Consider the following 22,323-nt stretch of genomic DNA (forward strand, 5'->3'; position numbering starts at 1 on the left):
AATACTGTTCTTTATGGTATTTTTTTTTTTCCTGGTACATGATCCAGTCAAGGACCATGCATTGTATTTAACTTCATGTTTCTTTACACTTTTTTTTTTTTTTTTTTTTTTCGGTTATGTGGGCCTCTCACTGTTGTGGCCTCTCCCGTTGCGGAGCACAGGCTCCGGACGTGCAGGCTCAGTGACCATGGCTCACGGGCCCAGCCGCTCCGCGGCATGGGATCTTCCTGGACCGGGGCACGAACCCATGTCCCCTGCATCGGCAGGCGGACTCTCAACCACTGCGCCACCAGGGAAGCCCCTTTACACTTTTTTAAAGTGAAAAGTTTCTCAGCCTTTCTTTGCCTTTTGTGATATTGACATCTTGAAGAGTAAGGGTCAGTTTTTAAAAAAAATATCTTTATTGGAATATAATTGCTTTCCAGTGTTGTGTTAGCTTCTGTTGTGCAATAAAGTGAATCAGCTATAAGTGTACATATATCCCCATACCCCCTCCCTCTTGTGCCTCCCTCCCACTCTCCCTATCTCACCCCTCTAGGTGGTCACAAAGCATCGAGCTGATCTCCCTGTGCTATGCAGCAGCTTCCCACTAGCCATCCATTATACATTTGGTAGTGTATATATGTCAGTGCTACTCCCTCTCTTCATCTCAGCTTCCCCTTCCCCCTCTCTGTCCTCAAGTCCATTCTCTACATCTGCACCTTTTTTCCTGCCCTGCCTCTAGTTTCATCAATACCATTTATTTAGATCCCATATATGTGTGTTAGCATATGATATTTCTTGTTTTCTTACTAACTTGCTTCACTCTGTATGACACTCTAGGTCCATCCATCTCAGTACACATAACTCAATTTTGCTCCTTTTTATGGCTGAGTAATATTCCATTGTGTATATGTGCCACATCATCTTTATCCATTCATGTGTTGATGGACATTTAGCTTGCTTCCATGTCCTGGCAATTGTAAACAATGCTGCAGTGAACATTGTGGTGCGTGTATCTTTTTGAGTTATGGTTTTCTCAGGGTATATGCCCAGTAGTGGGATTTCTGGGTCATATGGTAATTCTATTTTTAGCTTTCTAAGGGACCTCCATATTGTCCTCCATAGTGGCTGTATCAATTTACATTCCCACCAACAGTGTAGGAGGAAACCTTTTTCTCCACACCCTCTCTAGCATTTATTGTTTGTACATTTTTTGATGATGACCATTGTGACCAGTGTGAAGAGATACCTCATTGTGGTTGTTTGCACTTCTCTAATGATTAGTGATGTTGAGCATCTTTTCATGTGTTTCTTGGCGATCTGTATGTCTTCTTTGGAGAAATGTCTATTTAGTCTTCTGCTCATTTTTGGATTGGGTTCTTTCTTTTTTTGACATTGAGCTAGAGAGCTGCTTGTATATTTTGGAGATTAATCCTTTGTCATTTGCTTCATTTGCAAATATCTTCTCCCATTCTGAGGGTTATCTTTTCATCTTGTTATGGTTTCCTTTGCTGTGCAAAGCTTGAAGTTTAATTAGATCCCATTTGTTTACTTTTGACTTTATTTCCATTACTCCAGGAGGTGGGTCAAAAAAGATCTTGCTGTGATTTATGTCATAGAGTGTTCTGCCTATGTTTTCCTCTAAGAGTTTTATAGTGTCTGGCCTTACATTTAGGTCTTTAATCCATTTTGAGTTTATTTTTGTGTATGGTGTTAGGGAGTGTTCTAATTTCATTCTTTTACATGTAGCTGTCCACTTTTCCTAGCTCCACTTATTGAAGAGCCTGTCTTTTCTACATTGTATATTCTTGCCTCCTTTGCCAAAGATAAGGTGACTGTATGTCCGTGGGTTTACCTCAGGGCTTTTGGTCCTGTTCCATTGATCTATATTTCTGTTTCATGCCAGTACCATACTGTCTTGATTACTATAGCTTTGTAGTATATCTGAAGTCAAGGAGACTGATTCCTACAGTTCCGTTTTTCTTCCTCAGGGTTGCTTTGGCTATTCGAGGTCTTTTGTGTTTCCATACAAATTGTCAAATTTTTTGTTCTAGTTCTGTGAAAAATGCCATTGGTAATTTGACAGGGATTGCACTGAATCTGTTGATGCTTTGGGTAGTATAGTCACTTTCACAATATTGATTCTTCCAATCCAAGAACATGGTATATCTTTCCATCTGTTTGTATCATCTTTGATTTCATTCATCAGTGTCATATAGTTTTCTACATACAAGTCTTTGGCCTCCTTAGGTAAGTTTATTCCTTGGTATTTTATGTTTTTGTTGCAATGGTAAATGGGAGTGTTTCCTTGATTTCTCTTTCTGATTTTTTGTTGTTAGTGTATAGGAATGCAAGAGATTTCTGTGCATTAATTTTGTATCCTGCTACTTTACCAAATTCATTGATTAGCTCTAGTAGTTTTCTGGTGGCATCTTTAGGATTTTCTATGTATAGTATCATGTCATCTGTAAACAGTGACAGTTTTACTTCTTATCCTATTTGGATTCATTTCATTTTTTTTTCTTCTCTGATTGTTGTGGCTAAAACTTCCAAAAGTATGTTGAGTAATAGTGGTGAGAGTGGGCAACCTTGTCTTTTTCCTGATCTTAGAGGAAATGCTTTCAGTTTTTCACCATTGAGAATGATGTTGGCTGTAGGTTTGTCATATATGGCTTTTATCATGTTGAGGTAGGTTCCCTCTATGCCCACTTTCTGGAGAGTTTTTATCGTAAATGGGTGCTAAATGTTGTCAAAAGCTTTTCCTGCATCTATTGAGATTATCATACGGTTTTTGTACTTCAGTTTCTTAATATGGTATATCACATTGATTGATTTGCATATATTGAAGAATCCTTGCATTCCAGGGATAAACCCCACTTGATCATGGTGTATGATCCTTTTAATGTGCTGTTGGATTCTGTTTGCTAGTACTCTGTTGAGGATTTTTGCATCTGTGTTCCTCAGTGATATTGCTCTGTAGTTTTCTCTTTTTGTGACATCTTTTTCTGGTTTTGGTATCAGGGTGATGGTGGCCTCATAGAATGAGTTTGGGAGTGTTCCTCCCTCTGCTATATTTTGGAAGAGTTTGAGAGGGATACGTGTTAGCTCGTCTCTAAATGTTTGATAGAATTCGCCTGTGAAGCCATCTGGTCCTGGACTTTCGTTTGTTGGAAGATTTTTAATCACAGTTTCTATTTCAGTGCTTGTGATTGGCTTGTTCATGTTGTCTAATTCTTCCTGGTTCAGTCTTGAAAGTTTGTGCATTTCTAAGAATTTGTCCATTTCTTCCAGGTTGTCCCATTTATTGACATATAGTTGCTCGTAGTAGTCTCTCATGATCGTTTGTATTTCTGCAGTTTCAGTTGTTACTTCTTTTTCATTTCTAATTCTGTTGATTTGAGTCTTCTCCCTTTTTTTCCTGATGAGTCTGGCTAATGGTTTATCAATTTTGTTTCTCTTCTCCCAGAACTGGCTTTTAGTTTTATTGATCTTTCTATTGTTTCCTTTATTTCTTTTTCATTTATTTCTGATCTGACCTTTATGATTTCTTTCCTTCTGCTAACTTTGAGTTTTTTTGGTTCTTCTTTCTCTAATTGCTTTAGGTGTAAGGTTAGGTTGTTTGTTTGATATTTTTCTTGTTTCTTGAGGTAGGATTGTATTGCTATAAACTTCCCTCTTAGAACAGCTTTTGCTGCATCCCATTGGTTTTGGGTCGTCGTGTTTTCATTGTCATTTGTTTCCAGGTATTTTTTGATTTCCTCTTTGATTTCTTCAGTGATCTCTTGGTCGTTTAATAACATATTGCTTAGCCTCCATGTGTTTGTATTTTTTGCAAGTTTTTTCCTGTAATTGATATCTAGTCTCATAGCATTGTGGTTGGAAAAGATACTTGATACGATTTCAATTTTCTTAAATTTACCAAGGCTTGATTTGTGACTCAAGATACGGTTTATCCTGGAGAATGTTCCATGAGCACTTGATAAGAAAGTGTATTCTATTGTTTTTGGATGGAATGTCCTATAAATATCAATTAAGTCCATCTTGTTTAATGTGTCATTTAAAGCTTTTTTTTCCTTATTTATTTTCTGTTTGGATGATCTGTTGATTGGTGTAAGTGGGGTGTTAAAGTCACCTACTATGATTGTGTTACTGTTGATTTCCCCTTTTTTGGCTGTCAGCATTTGCTTTATGTATCGAGGTGCTCCTATGTTGGGTTCTTAGATATTTGCAATTGTTAAATCTTCTTCTTGGATTGTTCCCTTGATCATTATGTAGTGTCCTTCCTTGTCTCTTGTAATAGTCTTTATTTTAAAGTTTATTTTGTCTGATACGAGTATTGCTACTCCAGCTATCTTTTGATTTCCATTTTCATGGAATATCTTTTTTCCATCCCTTTACTTTCAGTCTGTATGTGTCCCTTTTTCTGAAGTGTGTCTCTTGTAGACAGCATTTATATGGGTCTCGTTTTTGTATCCTTTCAGCAAGTCTGGGTCCTTTGGTTGGGGCATTTAATCCATTTACATTTAAGGTAATTATTGAAATGTTTGTTCCTAGTACCATTATCTTAATTGTTCTGGGTTTGTTTTTGTAAGTCATTTCCTCCTCTTGTGTTTCTTGCCTAGAGAAGTTCCTTTAGCATTTGTTGTAAAGCTGGTTTGGTGGTGCTGAATTCTCTTAACTTGCTTGTCTGTAAAGCTTTTGATTTCTCCATCGATTCTGAATGTGATCCTTGCTGGGTAATCTTGGTTGTAGGTTTTTCCCTTTCACCACTTTAAATATATCTTCCCACTGCCTTCTGGCCTGTAGAGTTTCTGCTGAAATATCAGCTGTTAATCTTATGAGGATTCCCTTGTATGTTTTTTGTTGCTTTTCCCTTGTTGCTTTTAATATTTTTTCTTTGTGTTTAAGTTTTGTTAGCTCGATTAATATGTGTCTCGGCATGTTTCTCCTTGTTTATCCTGTATGGGACTCTCTGTGGTTCCTGTACTTGGGTGGCTATTTCCTGTCCCATGTTGGGGAATTTTTCAACTATAATCTCTTCAAATATTTTCAGCCCCATTTCTTTTTTCTTCTTCTTCTGGGACGCCTATAATTTGAATGTTGGTGTGCTTAATGTTGTCCCAGAGGTCTTGGAGACTGTCCTCCATTCTTTTCATTCTTTTTTCTTTACTCTGCTCTGCGACATTTATTTCCACCATTTTATCTTCCAGCTCTCTAGTCCATTCTTCTCCCTCAGTTATTCTGTTATTGATTCCTTCTAGAGTGTATTTTATTTCAGTTTTTGTGTTGTTCATTAATGTTTGTTTGCTCTTTAGTTCTTCTAGGTCCTTGTTAAACGTTTCTTGTATTTTCTGTCTTCTATTTTCAAGATTTTGGATCATGTTTACTATCATTACTCTTAATTCTTTTTCAGTTAGTTTGCCTACTTCCCCTTCATTTACTTGGTCTTGTGCATATTTATCTTGCTCCTTTGTAATATATTTCTCTGTCTTCTTATTTTGTCTAATACACAGTATTTAAGGTCTCTTTTCCCTAGGCTACAGGGTCACAGTTCCTCTTACTTCTGTTCTCTGTCCCCAGTGGTGTTGTTGGTCCAGTGTCTTGTGTAGGCTTCCTGATGGGAGGGACTGGTGCTTGCATTCTAGTGGGTGGAGCTGCGTCTTTTCCCTCTGATGAGCGGGGCCGCGTCAGGTGATTTGTTTTGGGCTGTCTGTTAGCTTAGTATGACTTGACGTAGTCTGTGTGCTGATGGGTGGGTTTGTGTTCCTGTCTTGTTTGTTGTTTGGTATGACATGTCCAGTGCTGGGAGCTGCTGGCACTTGGGTGGACCTGGGTCTTGGATTCAGATAGAGGCCTCAGTGAGAGCTCTTGGCAGTTAATCTTCCCTGGGACCGGGAATTCTCTGGTGGTCCAGCATCCTGGACTCAGTGCTGCTACTCCAGAGCCTCAGGCCCATCTTCTGGTTGAGGAACCAGGACACTGCAAGTCTCTCGTCCTGGCAATAAAGGGGATGAAAAAAAAAAAAAAAGACTAACAAAACCCCAGACAAATGGTAAAAAGTAAAATCAAACAAATGGAAACAGAAACAAGGAAACATGCCACACACACAGAAAAGAAACAAAAACAGAACCAAATAAATCAAATAGCAAGAGAACAACCAGACAAACAGAAGAACCAAAGAATGCAATCAAACAATTAAGAGGAAAGCTGACAAAAACCCAAAACCAAAAAATAAAACTGAAGCAGAATTCTAACTGAAGAATGAAGCAAAGAAACAAAACAAACTGACAAAAATGATATTAAAAAAAAAAAGAGAAAAGGGAAAAAAGACAGAACAACAGAAAAGCAATGTAGAAATAAAAATATATTTTAACAAATAGAAAATATATTAAAGAAAAAAGGCAAACAGAACCCTGGAGAAATTGTAAAAACAAAATCAAACAAACAAAAACAGAAACAAGGAAACACATACACACACGTGCAAGAAACAAAACAGAGCCAAATAAAACAAAAATCAAGAGAACAACCAGAGAAATACAAGAACTCAAAAATGAAATCAAACAATTAGGATTAAAACTAACATAAATACATAACCTAAAAACAAAAACAAAACAGTGTGCCAATGAAGAATAAAGCAAGGAAACAGAATAAACTGATAAAAATGATTTAAAAATAATAAAAAGGGAAAAAACACAGGCAACAGAAAAACAAAGTAGAAATGGAAATATAAAAAAAAGAAAAACAGAAAAAAATATTGAAGAAAAAGAGGAAGGAAGAAAATAAGGGAAAAGAACACAGAACAACATAAAAGCAAAGTAAAAATAGAAATGTATAAAAAAATAAAAATATTTTATAAACCATGGAGATCCCAGAAGACTGAATTTAAAAAACAAAAAACTAAAACAACAACAAACAAAATGAAAGAAAGAAAAAAAAGCTAGAGGCAACAACAGAATGAATCAAAATGTAATAAAATTAATAGTAATAATTATGTTTTCCTGGAGTCTCCGCTGTTAGTGTCCTTACATGCTGTGAGCCACAGCTCACCTCTGCCTTCCCAAGAGGCCCTCCTCTGCCTCTGGGCTGGTCTCTGGACCTGCTGTGTGCCCTGTGGGGACCACTCTGTCTCTGATCTGGCCCAGTTCCTGCGTGTGCTTGCCCCCAAAGTCCACAGCTGCCAGAGCTAGACCGTTTTCATTTGTGGGAACACTCATTATCTACTCAGATATTCCATAAAAACAGGGTCTTCCTAGCTGATCGTGGGGGTTTGATCTGCAGCTTGTACAACTGGTGGAAAGATTTTAGATCTTCTTCCTTAGTCACCCCATCCCTGGGGTTCAGCTTTGGTTTTATCCCCACCTCTGCATGTGGTCCACCCACAGGAGTCTGCTCCTGAGGCTGCCTTGGAGCTCTTGGTCTGCCCCTGTGAGGACTAGGTGCAGAGGTGGTATGACTGCTTGGATCACAAGAGCCCTGGCGGTGCCAAATGTGCAGGAAAACCAGCGGCCACAGGTGCCGGGTCAGTTGTTTAATAAGATATTCCTCAGTTTGCGTGATTGTTTCCTCATGATTAAATTCTGCTTACACGTATTTGGCAATAATACTCTATGAGCAATGTTGTATCTTTCTCAGTGTATTACATCAGGAGGCACATGATGTCATTTTTCTTTCCCTTCTTGGTGATAATAACTTCGATTAGTTACTTCACTATAAATTTATAAGTAATTTGTGGAGAGATACCATGAGACTGTGTAAATATACTGTTTCTTGTCAAACTTTCACCCATTGATTTTGTTATTTATTAATGACTCTAACCTGAAGTAACTCCAATGGTTACAGAATGGTGATTTTTTTCATCTATTTTTAAATAGATGGGGGAGAAAAGGAGCATGTAATCATATAAATTTTTTGATTTGAAAAAGGGACAGGAAATATGTCATAATACTTAGAGTATTTATCTTTGGAAGGGTGGTAGAATAATGAGTGATTTAAATGTTTTTCTTTATGCTCTTATGCATTTCTAGTTTTTATTTGTATGTAAGTATTATTTTTCTATTAATAAGCAAAAAAGTTATTGCCATTGCCTCATAACAAAACTAAAATAGGAGGTAAAAGTCAGGTTACCTATGTTTTCTCTCTTTTCTGTTTATTCAAATAGTGATCACTCATAGTTTCAATTAAGCAAAATAAAATCCGTACTTTTGCCATATAAGAATGGAGAAGTTGCTCTGTTTACAAATATACAAAACACTTTTTTAGTTTAATGTATTAATACATTTAACCCAAATTTTGGAGTTATATGTAAAGTACTCTGAATGTACAATGATAACTGTTTAACTGCATTAATAAGTAGTTAATTAAACTAGTTAAGCTACATTAATAAGTAGTTTAATGTTAATGTTAGTTGGGCAGCAAGAAAAATAAAAGTCATAATAGTAAAGCAGTGGATGCCACTGTTTAGCCATGTGCTCTTTATCTGAAAAATGGGCCAGATACAATCTGTCTTCACCTGCATACCTAAAATTTCTGTTATGAGTATATAAATGAGAAGATGAAGCAAGAAAATACTTGGTAAAATGTAAAGTACCAAACAAGTCTAAAATGCTTTGTTTGAATAATGTCATAATTTATTATCCTTAACTATCTTTTTCTTTATTCTTTAATAGATTACTCTGAAGAACTGTAACACACCTTTATTAAGAGCTTACTATGGTTCCTTGGAAGATAAGAGGTCTTTGTCATTCAACTGTTAATAAAATAGCATATTATTTCTTTCTTCCTGATCATAACTGATTTTAAGAACTCTAATTATATTCTATAGAACAATTAATTGAGCTTTGGTTAACAGAAATTTTAAGCTGTTCATTAAAAATTTATTTATATATTATATTTTATAAATACCAATAAATAGGGTAACAGCACATTGAGGGTTTGTGTTAATGGACAATTATAATAGCATTAAAAATTGAAATCATACAAAATTTTAATATTTCTTTTTAATTATTCTCCATGGAAAGACTTACAAATATAAAAATATATTATTCTTTTGTGTTAAATCATGAAGGACTTAATGTAACCGAAAAATAGTCTATATGAATACTGAATAAGATCTAATTACAGTTTAATTTTAGTATTGCTTTTAGCAGTGGCACCTTGGTTCTTGAACAAAATGGCTTGTGATACTTAAAAGCTGTTATTTTATTGATTCAAGATTCACACCTTATGTGAGGTCACAAAATGAGGTTAATAAAACCGAATTATTACAGATAAATACAGAACAGAATACTGTAAAATAAAAGGTTAGGAAAATAGGTGTTACCAGACTCCTGGTCTGCATGATCACTGCACTTAGACACTGATGATTGAAATGTTCCTGTTATACTGTCTCATAATATGCTTAATCTCCCTTGCACCAGCTGAGGGCAAGGACCATATGTTAATCCTTCTTTGAATCCCTGCACCTAACACAGTGATTGCTACATGGTATAAGTAAATGTTTATTGAGTCAATGAGCATGAAGCCAGAATTTTTATAAAGTGCTTCAAGGATATATTTTATATTCACAGACACAGTTAGTATGTGTAATTTAGGAGATCTATTTATCATCAGTTGTAGGATTGTTCTTGGTGGTCTCATGTTATTTTAGGAGAGTAGTTATGACTGATGAAATAGTTTACAATTGATGTAGTCACAGTCCTAATTTATGTAATTTTATATATATTGTTTATTTATTTGCAAAATAATTTTCAGCAATAATTTTAAGAAAATGTTATTTGCTATCGTTAACTGTTATTCAAATTATCAATTAACATAACTGTTTGACTTATTGCCTATAATGTTCTTTTTTAGGTTTGTAATCATACTTGACAAGATTAAAACAGTAATTAATGATGATGCAAGATACATGAAAGGATGCCTGAACATGAGGACTCAGAAGTGCTATGCAGTGAGGTCTAACATAAATGAATTTCTTGACATAGCCAGAAGAACATATACAGAGATTGTAGATGACATAGCAGGTAATGTAATTACTTGAACATATTTATTCTGTTTTTTTAGAAATAAAACAAATTTTTTTAGGACATGTTATGCTTTTTTTGCTGATTATATTAACGATGCATATTTTAAATTTATTTTTTGTTACCAAAACAAATAACAGATAATGTTAACAGATATTATCATTTAAGGAGCCTTTAAAAAAAAAGATCTCACAGTGTTATAATGTGTCCCTTCTTTTCTACAAACTTAAATTTAGAGTTCATTCAAATTTAAATATAGGGTTACATGAAGGCTAGGAGAGTAGTTTACCTTCATACAATGTTGAGTATAACTTGCATGAAAAATACTGGCTATCAGTGCTAAAGGGTTTCATTGGAGGAAGAGATATCATTTTTGTCTAGAAGAGGTAGCATTTCAGCTAGTACAGTAATTCATTTTGTGAATTTACTAATCTCCTAGTTAATACAGACACTGTCCTAGGTACTGGGAATACATAGTGAACAGAACAAAGTCCCTGTCCTCATGGAGCTATAATAGTAGTAGAGACAGATAATAAACATACACACATATGTATGTGTGTGTGTGTATATATATATATATATATCCATTGATATATATGGATATATATATTCATATTGATATATAAAGTATATCAATCATATATAGTACATAATTTCACATGGATTTAAGATATATGAAGAAAAAAATAGTAGGTCAAAGGGGTCAGAGTGTGACTGGGTGTGGAGGCATAGAGGATGGGAATATTTTTAGTAGAATAGCCTAAAAAGGAATTCTGCCCTCTGGCAGTGGTATACACTTAAGCACAATGGCCTGAGGAAACCTTAAGGAAATTTGTTAGGATGGTATAGGGCATTTCCTTACAGAGCTACTAAGAGATAAGGTCAGAAATGTAGACTGGGGATCAGAATTTAATTTTCGAAGGCCAGATTGGAGATGTTTCCCAAGGAGAATGAAGAGGCACTGAGATGTTTTTGCTCTATGGAGTGAAATTGATCAAGAAGATATGTTGAGTGAATTTGAGTGGAGCAATGGAAAGAGGAACTATTTTAAGCTATTACAAGTTAACAAAGCATTATTTTGGGTGTATATGAGAAGAGAGAGATGCAGAGGTTGAAGGAAGAATTGATAAGAGTTAATCATTGAACTCAAAATGGATTAAAGACCTAAATGTAAGGCCAGACACTATAAAACTCTTACAGGAAAACATAGGCAGAACATTCTTTGACATAAATCACAGCAAGATCTTTTTTGACTCACCTCTTAGAGTAATGAAAATAAAAACAAAACCAAATGGGACCTAATGAAACTTAAAAGCCTTTGCATAGCAAAGGAAACAAAAAACAAGATGAAAAGACAACCCTCAGAATGTGAGAAAATATTTGCAAATGAAGCAATTGACAAAGATTTAATCTCCAAAATATGCAAGCAGCTCATGCTGCTCAATATCAAAGAAACAAACAACCCAAACAAAAAATGGGCAGAAGACCTAAACAGACATTTCTCCAGGAGAACATACAGATGGCCAAGAGACACATGAAAAGATGCTCATCGTCACTAATTATTAGAGAAATGTGAATCAAAACTACAATGAGGGCCTTCCCTGGTGGCGCAGTGGTTGAGAGTCCGCCTGCCGATGCAGGGGACACAGGTTCATGCCCTGGTCCGGGAAGATCCCACGTGCGTGGAGCGGCTGGGCCCATGAGCCACGGCCGCTAAGCCTGCGTGTCCGGAGCCTGTGCTCTGCAACGGGAGAGGCCACAACAGTGAGAGGCCCGTGTACTGCAAAAAAAAAAAAAAAAGCTACAATGAGATCACCTCACACAGGTCAGAATGGCCATCACCAAAAAATCTATAAAAAATAAATGCTGGAGAGGGTGTGGAGAAAAGGGAACCCTCTTGCACTGTTGGTGGGAATGTAAATTGATACAGCCACTATGGAAAACAGTATGTCTGTTCCTTAAAAAATGAAAAATAGAGCTACTGTATGACCCAGCAATCCCACTACAGGGCATATACCCAGAGAAAACAATAATTCAAAAAGACGCACCCCAATGTTCACTTCAGCACTATTTACAATAGCAAGGACATGGAAGCAGCCGAAATGTCCATCAACAGAGGAATGGGTAAAGAAGGTGTGGTCCATATATACAATGGAATATTACTCAGCCATAAAAAGGAACAAAATTGGGTCATTTGTAGAGATGTGGATGGACCTAGAGTGGAGTAAGTCAGAAAGAGAGAAACAAATATTGTATATTAATGCATGTACATAGAATCTAGAAAAATGGTATAGATGATTTTATTTGCAAAGCAGAAATAGAGACACTGATGTAGAGAACGAACGTAGGGATACCAAGAGGGAGAGTGGGGGTGGTGGGATGATTAGTAGATTGGGATTGACACTATACACTATTGATACTATATGTAAAATAGATAATTAATGAGAACATACTGTGTAGCACAGGGAACTCTACTTAATGCACTGTGGTGACCTAAATGGGAAGGAAATCCAAGAAAGGGGATATATGTGTATGTATAGCGAATTCATTTTGCTGTACAGTAGAAACTTACACAACATTGTAAAGCAACTGTACTACAATAAAAATTAACTTAAAAAAATATTGGGAGGGAGAATGGGCTACAGTGAGAGCTGGCTGTCTCTCTGTTTTCCAATCTGCCAAGCAGCCAGGCCTGGCTGGTTGAAATGTGGCTCATTCCTCCTCATCCCATTAGAGTTTCTTTACCAACAGCAGCTGCCTCCCACTTACTCATGCCCAGTCATCTAGGGCTTGTCTCTCTTTGGAATTCCATTCATTTAGACTTGTGTCTGGATCTCTTGCAATATCTTTTATGACAGAAGATTTCTAAATTTATTGTTTTCTCATGGTTACAGTGGCACTGATGGTTTTTTGTGACTTTTTAATATCCTAGCTGAAAGTGGAACCTTCTATAATTTCTTTGATTTTCTGGTTTTGTTTTTATTGGCCTTTTTTAAAAAAAAAAACTAGTTTTTTACTTTTTACTTTTTTAAACTTTTTTACTTTTTAGTAAGCTATTTATTTTTATTCTAGCACCAGGTCCTTCTCATTTAATTTGGAAGTAAGCACCATCTAAATGATCAGAAGGAGACCCTGGCTAAGGCTCTAAGTTTTTCTCATTCACTTTTTCATTTATTCAGTCATTTATTAAATTGGCAGACATTGGTAGAACACCAACCAGCCCTGAACAGAGCAGTGGGCTCGACACCACGGTGGGGCAAACACAGATGAATGACACAGTTGTGACCACAAGTTAGTGGCTTAAGTTGAGTTTTAATTGGACTCACAAGTGTCTTCTCTTAGGAGACACAGAGATATCCAGGAGTAGACAGTGGGTCTCTTGTATAAAATGTCATTAAAAAAATCTTTCCTGCCTTCAAAGTTGAAAAAAATAAAAAATAATACAAATGAATCTATATACAAAACAGGAACAGAATCACATAGAACACAAACTCATGGTTACCACAGGAGAGAGGGAGGGAGGGACAAATTTAGAGTATGGAATTAACAGATACAAACTAGTATACATAAAATAGATAAGTGATAAGGATTTACTATATAACATGGAATTATATTCAATATCTTGTAATAACCTATAATGGAATATAATGTGCAAAAAAATCCCACTGGATCACTATGTTGCACACATGAAACAAATGCAATGTTGTAAAACAACTATACTTCAAAAAAAAAAGAAAAAGGTAACAAGACCTTCCTACTTATATATAAAATAAGAACAAGTTATATGATTTTTTTAAACATGAAGAGTATTTTTTCTCATTAAATTTCTTTGTTTTTCTTGTTTCTGGTCACTAGGAATGATATCGCAGCTTGCAGAAAAATATAGTCTTCCTTTAAGGACAAGTTTTAGCTCTGCTCGAGGATTTTTCATTCAGATGACTACAGATTGTACAGCCCTACCCAATGATCAGCTTCCTTCAGAGTTTATTAAGGTTCATTCTAGAGTTTTGGCTAGGAAATTATTGTTTCTGATTTTACAGAATTGCATTTACATATTTTCAGGCACTTCTTGAGTATTACATGACAAATTTCTGAATGTTTTGTGTATTGCTTCTCTTACTACTACTCACCCACCTAATAGCTTTACTAATCGAAAAGCGATTGAGAAGATTTTTTTAGAGAAATACCAAACACAGTGTTTCCCACAGCTCTGGGAGCTTGGTATGGCTAAAAAAAGGAAAATGAAGAAAGTCCAAAAGGAAGTTTTGATCAAAGAAGTTTGGAAAGTACTGTACTATCTCTTCTCAATGCACATCTGCCTATTAAAGGTTTAATGAAAGTCCTAAAGTAGAGAAATTTGCTTGATTTTTTAAAATCTCGTATTGCCAAACCTTTGGGCCAGGGTGATATTTTTTTCTATATACATGTTAACTCCTCCACAATATACCAGTTTGGGAACGTCTAACCCACTTTGTTTTCTCTGCCCCCAGGGAGTACCTTTTGACAAAAACAAACCATTCAACTTTTGGGTCTTTAAAATACCTATTGTATTACCAAGTAATGAGGGATGGATGAAGTAAAGAATGGGCTGAGAGATTGAGTGAGGTTTGGATATGGGCCAAGGGCTAAGACGGGAGGGATCAGAGAGGGAGTGCGGATTACTATCTACCATGCATATTATTACTTGGTAATAAGATGTAGTGTTTTAACATTTCTACATTGCTACTTTAAGGCCTGTAAAAATAGTCATGTCAGATGGACCAGGTTAAAAAATTCTGCTTTAACTTTAGAAGTGATCTTCCTTTTCTCTTTCACAAACATTATTTGGGATTTTTTGTGAGATTATTACCTGAAAAATTAAAGTGATTAACCGAAGTACCTATACTTCTATTGTTTTAAATCTGTATGTTTTATTTCATAAGAGTATATATGTATCTTGACATTTATTTTTTAATCTCCTAGCAGATTTCTAAAGTGAAAAATTCTTACAGCTTTACATCAGCAGATTTAATTAAAATGAATGAAAGATGCCAAGAGTCTTTGAGAGAAATCTATCACATGACTTACATGTAAGAGCACTTGAAATTTTTGAATACTGAATTAAATTTGTTTAATTTGAGGTACTATAAGTTTCATTAATTGAGTTTTTGTCTGGTTGTGGAAAATTATAGTTACAAATGTTAGCAAGGAAAGACCATTTTCTGGAAAACCATTTAAAACTTTAAAGTCTGTCATTGTGATTGGGATCACTGAGCCTCACAGAACATTCAGGGCAAATCTTAATTACAAAACCAAACCAAACAAACACATTATACTGTGTTATAGAAAAAGTTTGATACCCAACCAACCAAATTTCTACATTTCAGCAGTACTTCATTTATTCTTTCCATAAAGTTTTAAGAAATGTCATAATGACATGAGCTTGAAATACCTGTAGTACCACTGATACTTTTGTAGTATATATTCCACCATGATGTAGAACTTGGCACATCTGTGCTTATCTTGGGCCCAGATAAGTTTCATTAGGTTTATTCTTTTTCTTTAGTATGTAAGCCCTCAAATTCTCATGCCTTAGTACTTACATAACAATATCACAATAATGCCAATCTTTTGCTGTTCATGAAACAGTAGCAATGTGTCTAGAAATAAGAACTAGGACATTGGTAAGCTGAGATGATAAAGATAAATGTTGGGCTTTCAAAACAATTTCAGAGCATAGACCAAAAAGATTATAAGATATAGTAAGCTGGGGAACATGTTTCTCCATGTAAGGGAAAAACTTTGATATTATGTCACAATATGATAACTGCAACATAAAAGCTTAAATAATTATGTTGTTAGGATATGTGTGTGTGTGTGTGTGTGTGTGAAGAGAGAGAGAGAGGGAGAGAGAGAATGGGTGAGAGAAAATACATAATAGCTTTTGTGTTGAATTTAACATTGCAAAAACAAAATTATTAGCAGATGGGACCTGTTGAAGTATAGTGAGGGCTTGCTTTGACCTATATAAAATATTTCTATTAATAAGAATTTATTTAATTAATATTTAATAAAAGGAGTTATTTTAAAAACTTGGTGTTAACACACTAGAAGATGGATTCTTTGCTACTAAGTAACTGTGACCTTGAGTATAAGCTTCAATTTCCTCATCTCTAAAATGAGGCAATAGAACAATAGACTTTACCTGTAGTGTACAACTCAAATGTGAATGTTATTTTACCTCAGACAATGAATTTAATATTGTTTTACAATTGCATTGTATGTGTCTCTGTAAAAGGCACTACTTGTCTTACCAAACATGTACTTTCAGGATAGTGTGCAAACTGCTTAGTGAGATTTATGAACATATTCATTGCTTACATAAACTGTCTGACACTGTGTCAATGCTGGATATGCTACTGTCATTTGCTCATGCCTGCACTCTTTCTGACTATGGTAAGTTATTTTCTTTGGGATAAATACATTGCATACTGAAATTTGTATTCTGTTCAAGCAATTTTATGTAACAATTATGAATGGTTTACATTTTTTTTTTTTACCTGAAATACAATGTCTTGCTTATGGTCCTAGACTAAGACTCAAAATAGAGAAAGTGAAATTATCCTTAAATTTTCTTTTAAAAGTCAGAAAATTATTTACTGAGAAATTGAGAAATCACAAAGAAAAAAAACAGCAAGAAACTTTAAAGTTTCCCCAAATAAGAAAGACTGTATGATGGGAAAAGGTATTTCACAAAGATTTTTTTCCTTTTTGATATTTCTGTATTTCTTATGGAAATGTTAAAATTTTCAATTGGTATTATATAGGCCAAAACTTCAATCTTTTATGTCTCTTTTGGGGTTAAAACCTTACATTAGAGATCAGCTATTTTAATAGTAGTTTTCTTAACTATTAAGATATTTGATGTTGCTCCATTTTGAGAGGGACCATTCTAAAACTCAAAACTTATAAATAGTGAATTTTTTATGTTAAAAATGATTTAAAAATAGTAAACCAAATTTTTTCTAATCAGCCTCACTTTTATAATGAATGCTTTCAAGTTTATCCATGTGTTTCATCTAGAAGCATGTAGCATTTTAACTTTTACTTGTCCTCCCACCCTCTTCACCTCAGAAATTATCTATACAGACCTGATCGTTGTTTCTTGCTATAAATTAACAAATCTTTTGTGTCTGTTTTCTCTACCCTCTGAGATTTCTTTTTACACAAAACTTCTATAACTTTGGACATAAAATTATGTTTTTATTTGGTTTTACTCTATTTTTAGACCTCATTCAGAAAGCTAAGTATATCAAATTTGAAATAATGCTTAAGACAAGGATTAAGTAAATGTGGAATTTTAGAGTACTTGTAAATTATTTTAAAAGTGTTATCAGTGGTTGGTTGATTCATTTTAATTTATGCAAATCTGAAAAACTTATGAACTCTTTTGGAGCCCAGCACAATGACAGGGAGCTAAGTCTTAGATTTTTCTGGAAATGAATAAAAGTTGTGATGTGATTAGACTATGTAAATTATAATTTAGAAGGATTGGAGATAAAATAATACCTTAATGATATTGTTCCAAATTGACCCAAGTAAAATCACTGAAGTATAAACAGTATGTACATACCACAAAATCTTTAAGTATAAATATATTAATCTTTCAAAAACATTTTTCTCTTTAGTTCGGCCAGAGTTTACTGATACTTTAGCAATCAAACATGGATGGCACCCCATACTTGAAAAAATATCTGTGGAAAAACCTGTTGCCAACAATACCTATATTACAGAAGGCAGTAATTTTTTTATCATAACTGGACCAAATATGAGTGGGAAATCCACATATTTGAAACAGATTGCTCTTTGTCAGATTATGGCCCAGATTGGTAAGTTGTAGATTTACTTTATAATTACCAATTCTGCTCCCTATTTAAAACATTTTGTGCCCAGTGTTTTATTTTTATTTTTTTTAACATCTTTATTGGAGTATAATTGCTTTACAATGTTCTGTTAGTTTCTGCTGTATAACAAAGTGAATCAGCTATATGCTTACATATATCTCCATATCCACTCCCTCTTGCATCTCCCTTGCACCCTCCCTATCCACCCTTCTGGGTGGTCACAAAGCACCGACCTGATCTTCCTGTGCTATGCAGCTGCTTCCCACTAGCTATCTGTTTTACATTTGTTAGTGTGTATATGTCAGTGCTGCTCTCTCACTTTGTCCCAGCTTACCCTTCCCCCTTCCCGTGTCCTCAAGTCCATTCTCTACGTCTGCATCTTTTTTCCTGTCCTGCCCCTAGGTTCATCAGAACCATTTTTTTTTTTTTTTTAGATTCCATATATATGTGTTAGCATACAGTATTCGTTTTTCTCTTTCTGAATTACTTCACTCTGCATGACAGACTCTAGGTTCATCCACCTCACTACAAATAACACAATTTCATTTCTTTTTATGGCTCAATAATATTCCATTGTATATATGTGCCACATCTTCTTTATCCATTCATCTGTGAATGGACACTTAGGTTGCTTCCATATCCTGGCTATTGTAAATAGTGCTGCAATGAACATTGTGGTACATGACTCTTTTTGAATTATGGTTTTCTCAGGGTATGTGCCCAGTAGTGGGATTGCTGGGTCATTTGGTAGTTCTCTTTTTAGTTTTTTAAGGAACCTCCATACTGTTCTCCATAGTGGCTGTATCAATTTACATGCCCACAAACGGTGTAGGAGGGTTCCCTTTTCTCCACACCCTCTCCAGCATTTATTATTTGTACATTTTTTGATGATGGCCATTATGACCAGAGTGAGGTAATACCTCACTGTAGTTTTGATTTGCATTTCTCTAATGATTACTGATGTTGAGCATCCTTTCATGTGTTTGTTGGCACTCTGTATATCTTCTTTGGAGAAATGTCTGTTTAGGTCTTCTGCCATTGTGGATTGGGTTCTTTGTTTTTTTGATATTGAGCTGCATGAGCTGCTTGTATATTCTGGAGGTTAATCATTTGTCAGTTGCTTTGTTTGCAAATATTTTACTTAATCCATTTGAAGTTTATTTTTGTGTATGGTGTTAGGGAGTGTTCTAATTTCATTCTTTTACTTGTAGCTGTCCAGTTTTCCCAGGTCCACTTATTGAAGAGGCTGTGTTTTCTACATTGTATATTCTTTCCTCCTTTGTCAAAGATAAGGTGACTATATGTGCATGGGTTTATCTCTGGGCTTTCTGTCCTGTTCCATTGATCTATATTTCTGTTTTTGTGCCAGTACCATACTGTCTTGATTACTATAGCTTTGTAGTATGTCTGAAGTCAGGGAGCCTGATTCCTCCAGTTTGATTTTTCTTTCTCAAGATTGCTTTGGCTATTTGAGGTCTTTTGTGTTTCCATACAAATTGTCAGATTTTTTGTTCTAGTTCTGTGAAAAATGCCACTGGTAATTTGATGGGGATTACTTTGAATCTGTAGCTGCTTTGGGTAATATAGTCACTTTCACAATATTGATTCTTCCAATCCAAGAACATGGTATATCTTTCCATCTGTTTGTATCATCTTTGATTTCTTTCATCAGTGTCTTGTAGTTTTCTGCATACAGGTCTTTTGCCTCCTTAGGTATGTTTATTCCTAGGTATTTTATGTTTTTGTTGTTATGGTAAATGCAAGTGTTTCCTTGATTTCTCTTTCTGTTTTTTTGTTGTTAGTGTATAGGAATGCAAGAGATTTCTGTGCATTAATTTTGTATCCTGCTACTTTACCAAATTCACTGATTAGCTCTAGTAGTTTTCTGGTGGCATCTTTAGGATTTTCTATGTATAGTATCATGTCACCTGTAAACAGTGACAGTTTTACTTCTTCTTATCCTTAGATTCATTTCATTTTGTTTTTTTCTCTGACAGCAGTGGCTAAAACTTCCAAAAGTATGTTGAGTAATAGTGGTGAGAGTGGGCAACCTTGTCTTTTTCCTGATCTTAGAGGAAATGCTTTCAGTTTTTCACCATTGAGAATGATGTTGGTTGTAGGTTTGTCATATATGGCTTTTATCATGTTGAGGTAGGTTCCCTCTATGCCCACTTTCTGGAGAGTTTTTATCGTAAATGGGTGCTGAATGTTGTCAGAAGCTTTTCCTGCATCTATTGAGATTATCATATGGTTTTTCTTCTTCAATTTGTTAATATGGTGTATCACATTGATTGATTTGCATATATTGAAGAATCCTTGCATTCCAGGGATAAACCCCACTTGATCATGGTGTATGACCCTTTTAATGTGCTGTTGGATTCTGTTTGCTAGTATTTTGTTGAGGATTTTTGCATCTGTGTTCCTCAGTGATATTGGCCTGTAGTTTTCTCTCTTTGTGACATCTTTTTCTGGTTTTGGTATCAGGGTGATGGTGGCCTCGTAGAATGAGTTTGGGAGTGTTCCTCCCTCTGCTATATTTTGGAAGAGTTTGAGAAAGATAGGTGTTAGCTTTTCTCTAAATGTTTGATAGAATTCGCCTGTGAAGCCATCTGGTCCTGGACTTTTGTTTGTTGGAAGATTTTTAATCACAGTTTCTATTTCAGTGCTTGTGATTGGCCTGTTCATGTTGTCTAATTCTTCCTGGTTCAGTCTTGAAAGTTTGTGCATTTCTAAGAATTTGTCCATTTCTTCCAGGTTGTCCCATTTATTGACATATAGTTGCTCGTAGTAGTCTCTCATGATCGTTTGTATTTCTGCAGTTTCAGTTGTTACTTCTCCTTTTTCATTTCTAATTCTGTTGATTTGAGTCTTCTCCCTTTTTTTCCTGTTGAGTCTGGCTAATGGTTTATCAATTTTGTTTATCTTCTCCCAGAACTAAAGCTTTTAGTTTTATTGATCTTTACTACTGTTTCCTTCATTTCTTTTTCATTTATTTCTGATCTGATCTTTATGATTTCTTTCCTTCTGCTAACTTTGGGGTTTTTTTGTTCTTCTTTCTGTAATTGCGTTAGGTGTAAAGTTAGGTTGTTTATTTGAGATTTTTCTTGTTTCTTGAGGTAGGATTGTATTGCTATAAACTTCCCTCTTAGAACTGCTTTTGCTGCATCCTATAAGTTTTGGGTTGTCGTGTTTTCATTGTCATTTGTTTCTAGATACTTTTTGATTTCCTCATTGATTTCTTCAGTGATCTCTTGGTTGTTTAGTTGCGTATTGCTTAGCCTCCATGTGTTTCATTTTTTTAAAGTTTTTTTCCCGTAATTGATATCTAGTCTCATAGCGTTGTGATTGGGAAAGATACTTGATAACATTTCAATTTTCTTAAATTTACCAAGGCTTAATTTGTGACCCAAGATATGATCTATCCTGGAGAATGTTCCATGAGCACTTGAGAAAAATGTGTATTCTGTTGTTTTTGGATGAAATGTCCTATAAATATCAATTAAGGCCATCTTGTTTAATGTGTCATTTAAAGCTTGTGTTTCCTTATTTATTTTCATTTTGGATGATCTGTCCATTGGTGAAAGTGGGGTGTTAAAGTCCCCTACTATGAATGTGTTACTGTCGATTTTCCCTTTTATGGCTGTTAGTATTTGCCTTCTGTTTTGAGGTGCTCCTATGTTGGGTGCATAAATATTTACCATTGTTATATCTTCTTCTTGGATTGATCCCTTGATCATTATGTAGTGTCCTTCTTTGTCTCTTCAAATAGTCTTTATTTTACAGTCTATTTTTCTGATATGAGAATTGCTACTCCAGCTTTCTTTTGTTTTCCATCTGCATGCAGTATCTTTTTTCCCATCCCCTCATTTTCAGTCTGTATGTGTCCCTAGATCTGAAGTGGGTCTCTTGTCGAGAGCATATGTACAGGTCTTGTTTTTGTATCTATTAAGCCAATCTGTATCTTTTGGTTGGAGCACTTAACCCATTTACGTTTAAGGATATTATAGATATGTATGGTCCTATTACCATTTTCTTAATTGTTTTGGCTTTGTTTTTATAGGTCTTTTCCTTCTCTTGTGTTTCCTGCCAAGAGAAGTTCCTTTAGCATTTGTTGTAAAGCTGGTTTGGTGGTGCTGAATTCTATTATCTTTTGCTATCTATAAAGGTTTTATTTTAAAGATTATTTTTAAAATTTATTTATTTTTGGCTGTGTTGGATCTTCATTGCTGCACGCAGGGGTTTCTCTAATTATGGCGTGTGGGGGCTACTCTTCATTGTGGTGTGCGGCTTCTCATTGTGGTGGCTTCTATTGTTGTGAGCACGGGCTCTAGGTGTGTGGGCTTCAGTAGTTGTGGCACATGGGTTCAGTAGTTGTGGCTCATGGGCTCTAGAGCGCAGGCTCAGTAGTTGTGGCGCACTGGCTTAGTTGCTCCACAACA

The 22,323-nt window shown here is 35.2% G+C and overlaps 1 protein-coding gene across 1 annotated transcript in view; it reads left to right on the forward strand.

Moving 5' to 3' along the window:
* Positions 1-22,323, forward strand: part of MSH4 (mutS homolog 4) — a 94,798-nt gene that overhangs the window by 45,032 nt on the left and 27,443 nt on the right. The window contains 6 exon segments of the mRNA XM_024734623.1: positions 8,649-8,713; positions 9,832-10,001; positions 13,857-13,993; positions 14,967-15,070; positions 16,312-16,436; positions 17,669-17,869. Coding sequence (XP_024590391.1) covers positions 8,649-8,713; positions 9,832-10,001; positions 13,857-13,993; positions 14,967-15,070; positions 16,312-16,436; positions 17,669-17,869 — 802 coding nt within the window.

This window comes from Neophocaena asiaeorientalis, unplaced genomic scaffold (genome assembly GCF_003031525.2).
Source record: "Neophocaena asiaeorientalis asiaeorientalis breed wild unplaced genomic scaffold, Neophocaena_asiaeorientalis_V1.1 scaffold15, whole genome shotgun sequence".
Taxonomy (NCBI): Eukaryota; Metazoa; Chordata; class Mammalia; order Artiodactyla; family Phocoenidae; genus Neophocaena; species Neophocaena asiaeorientalis.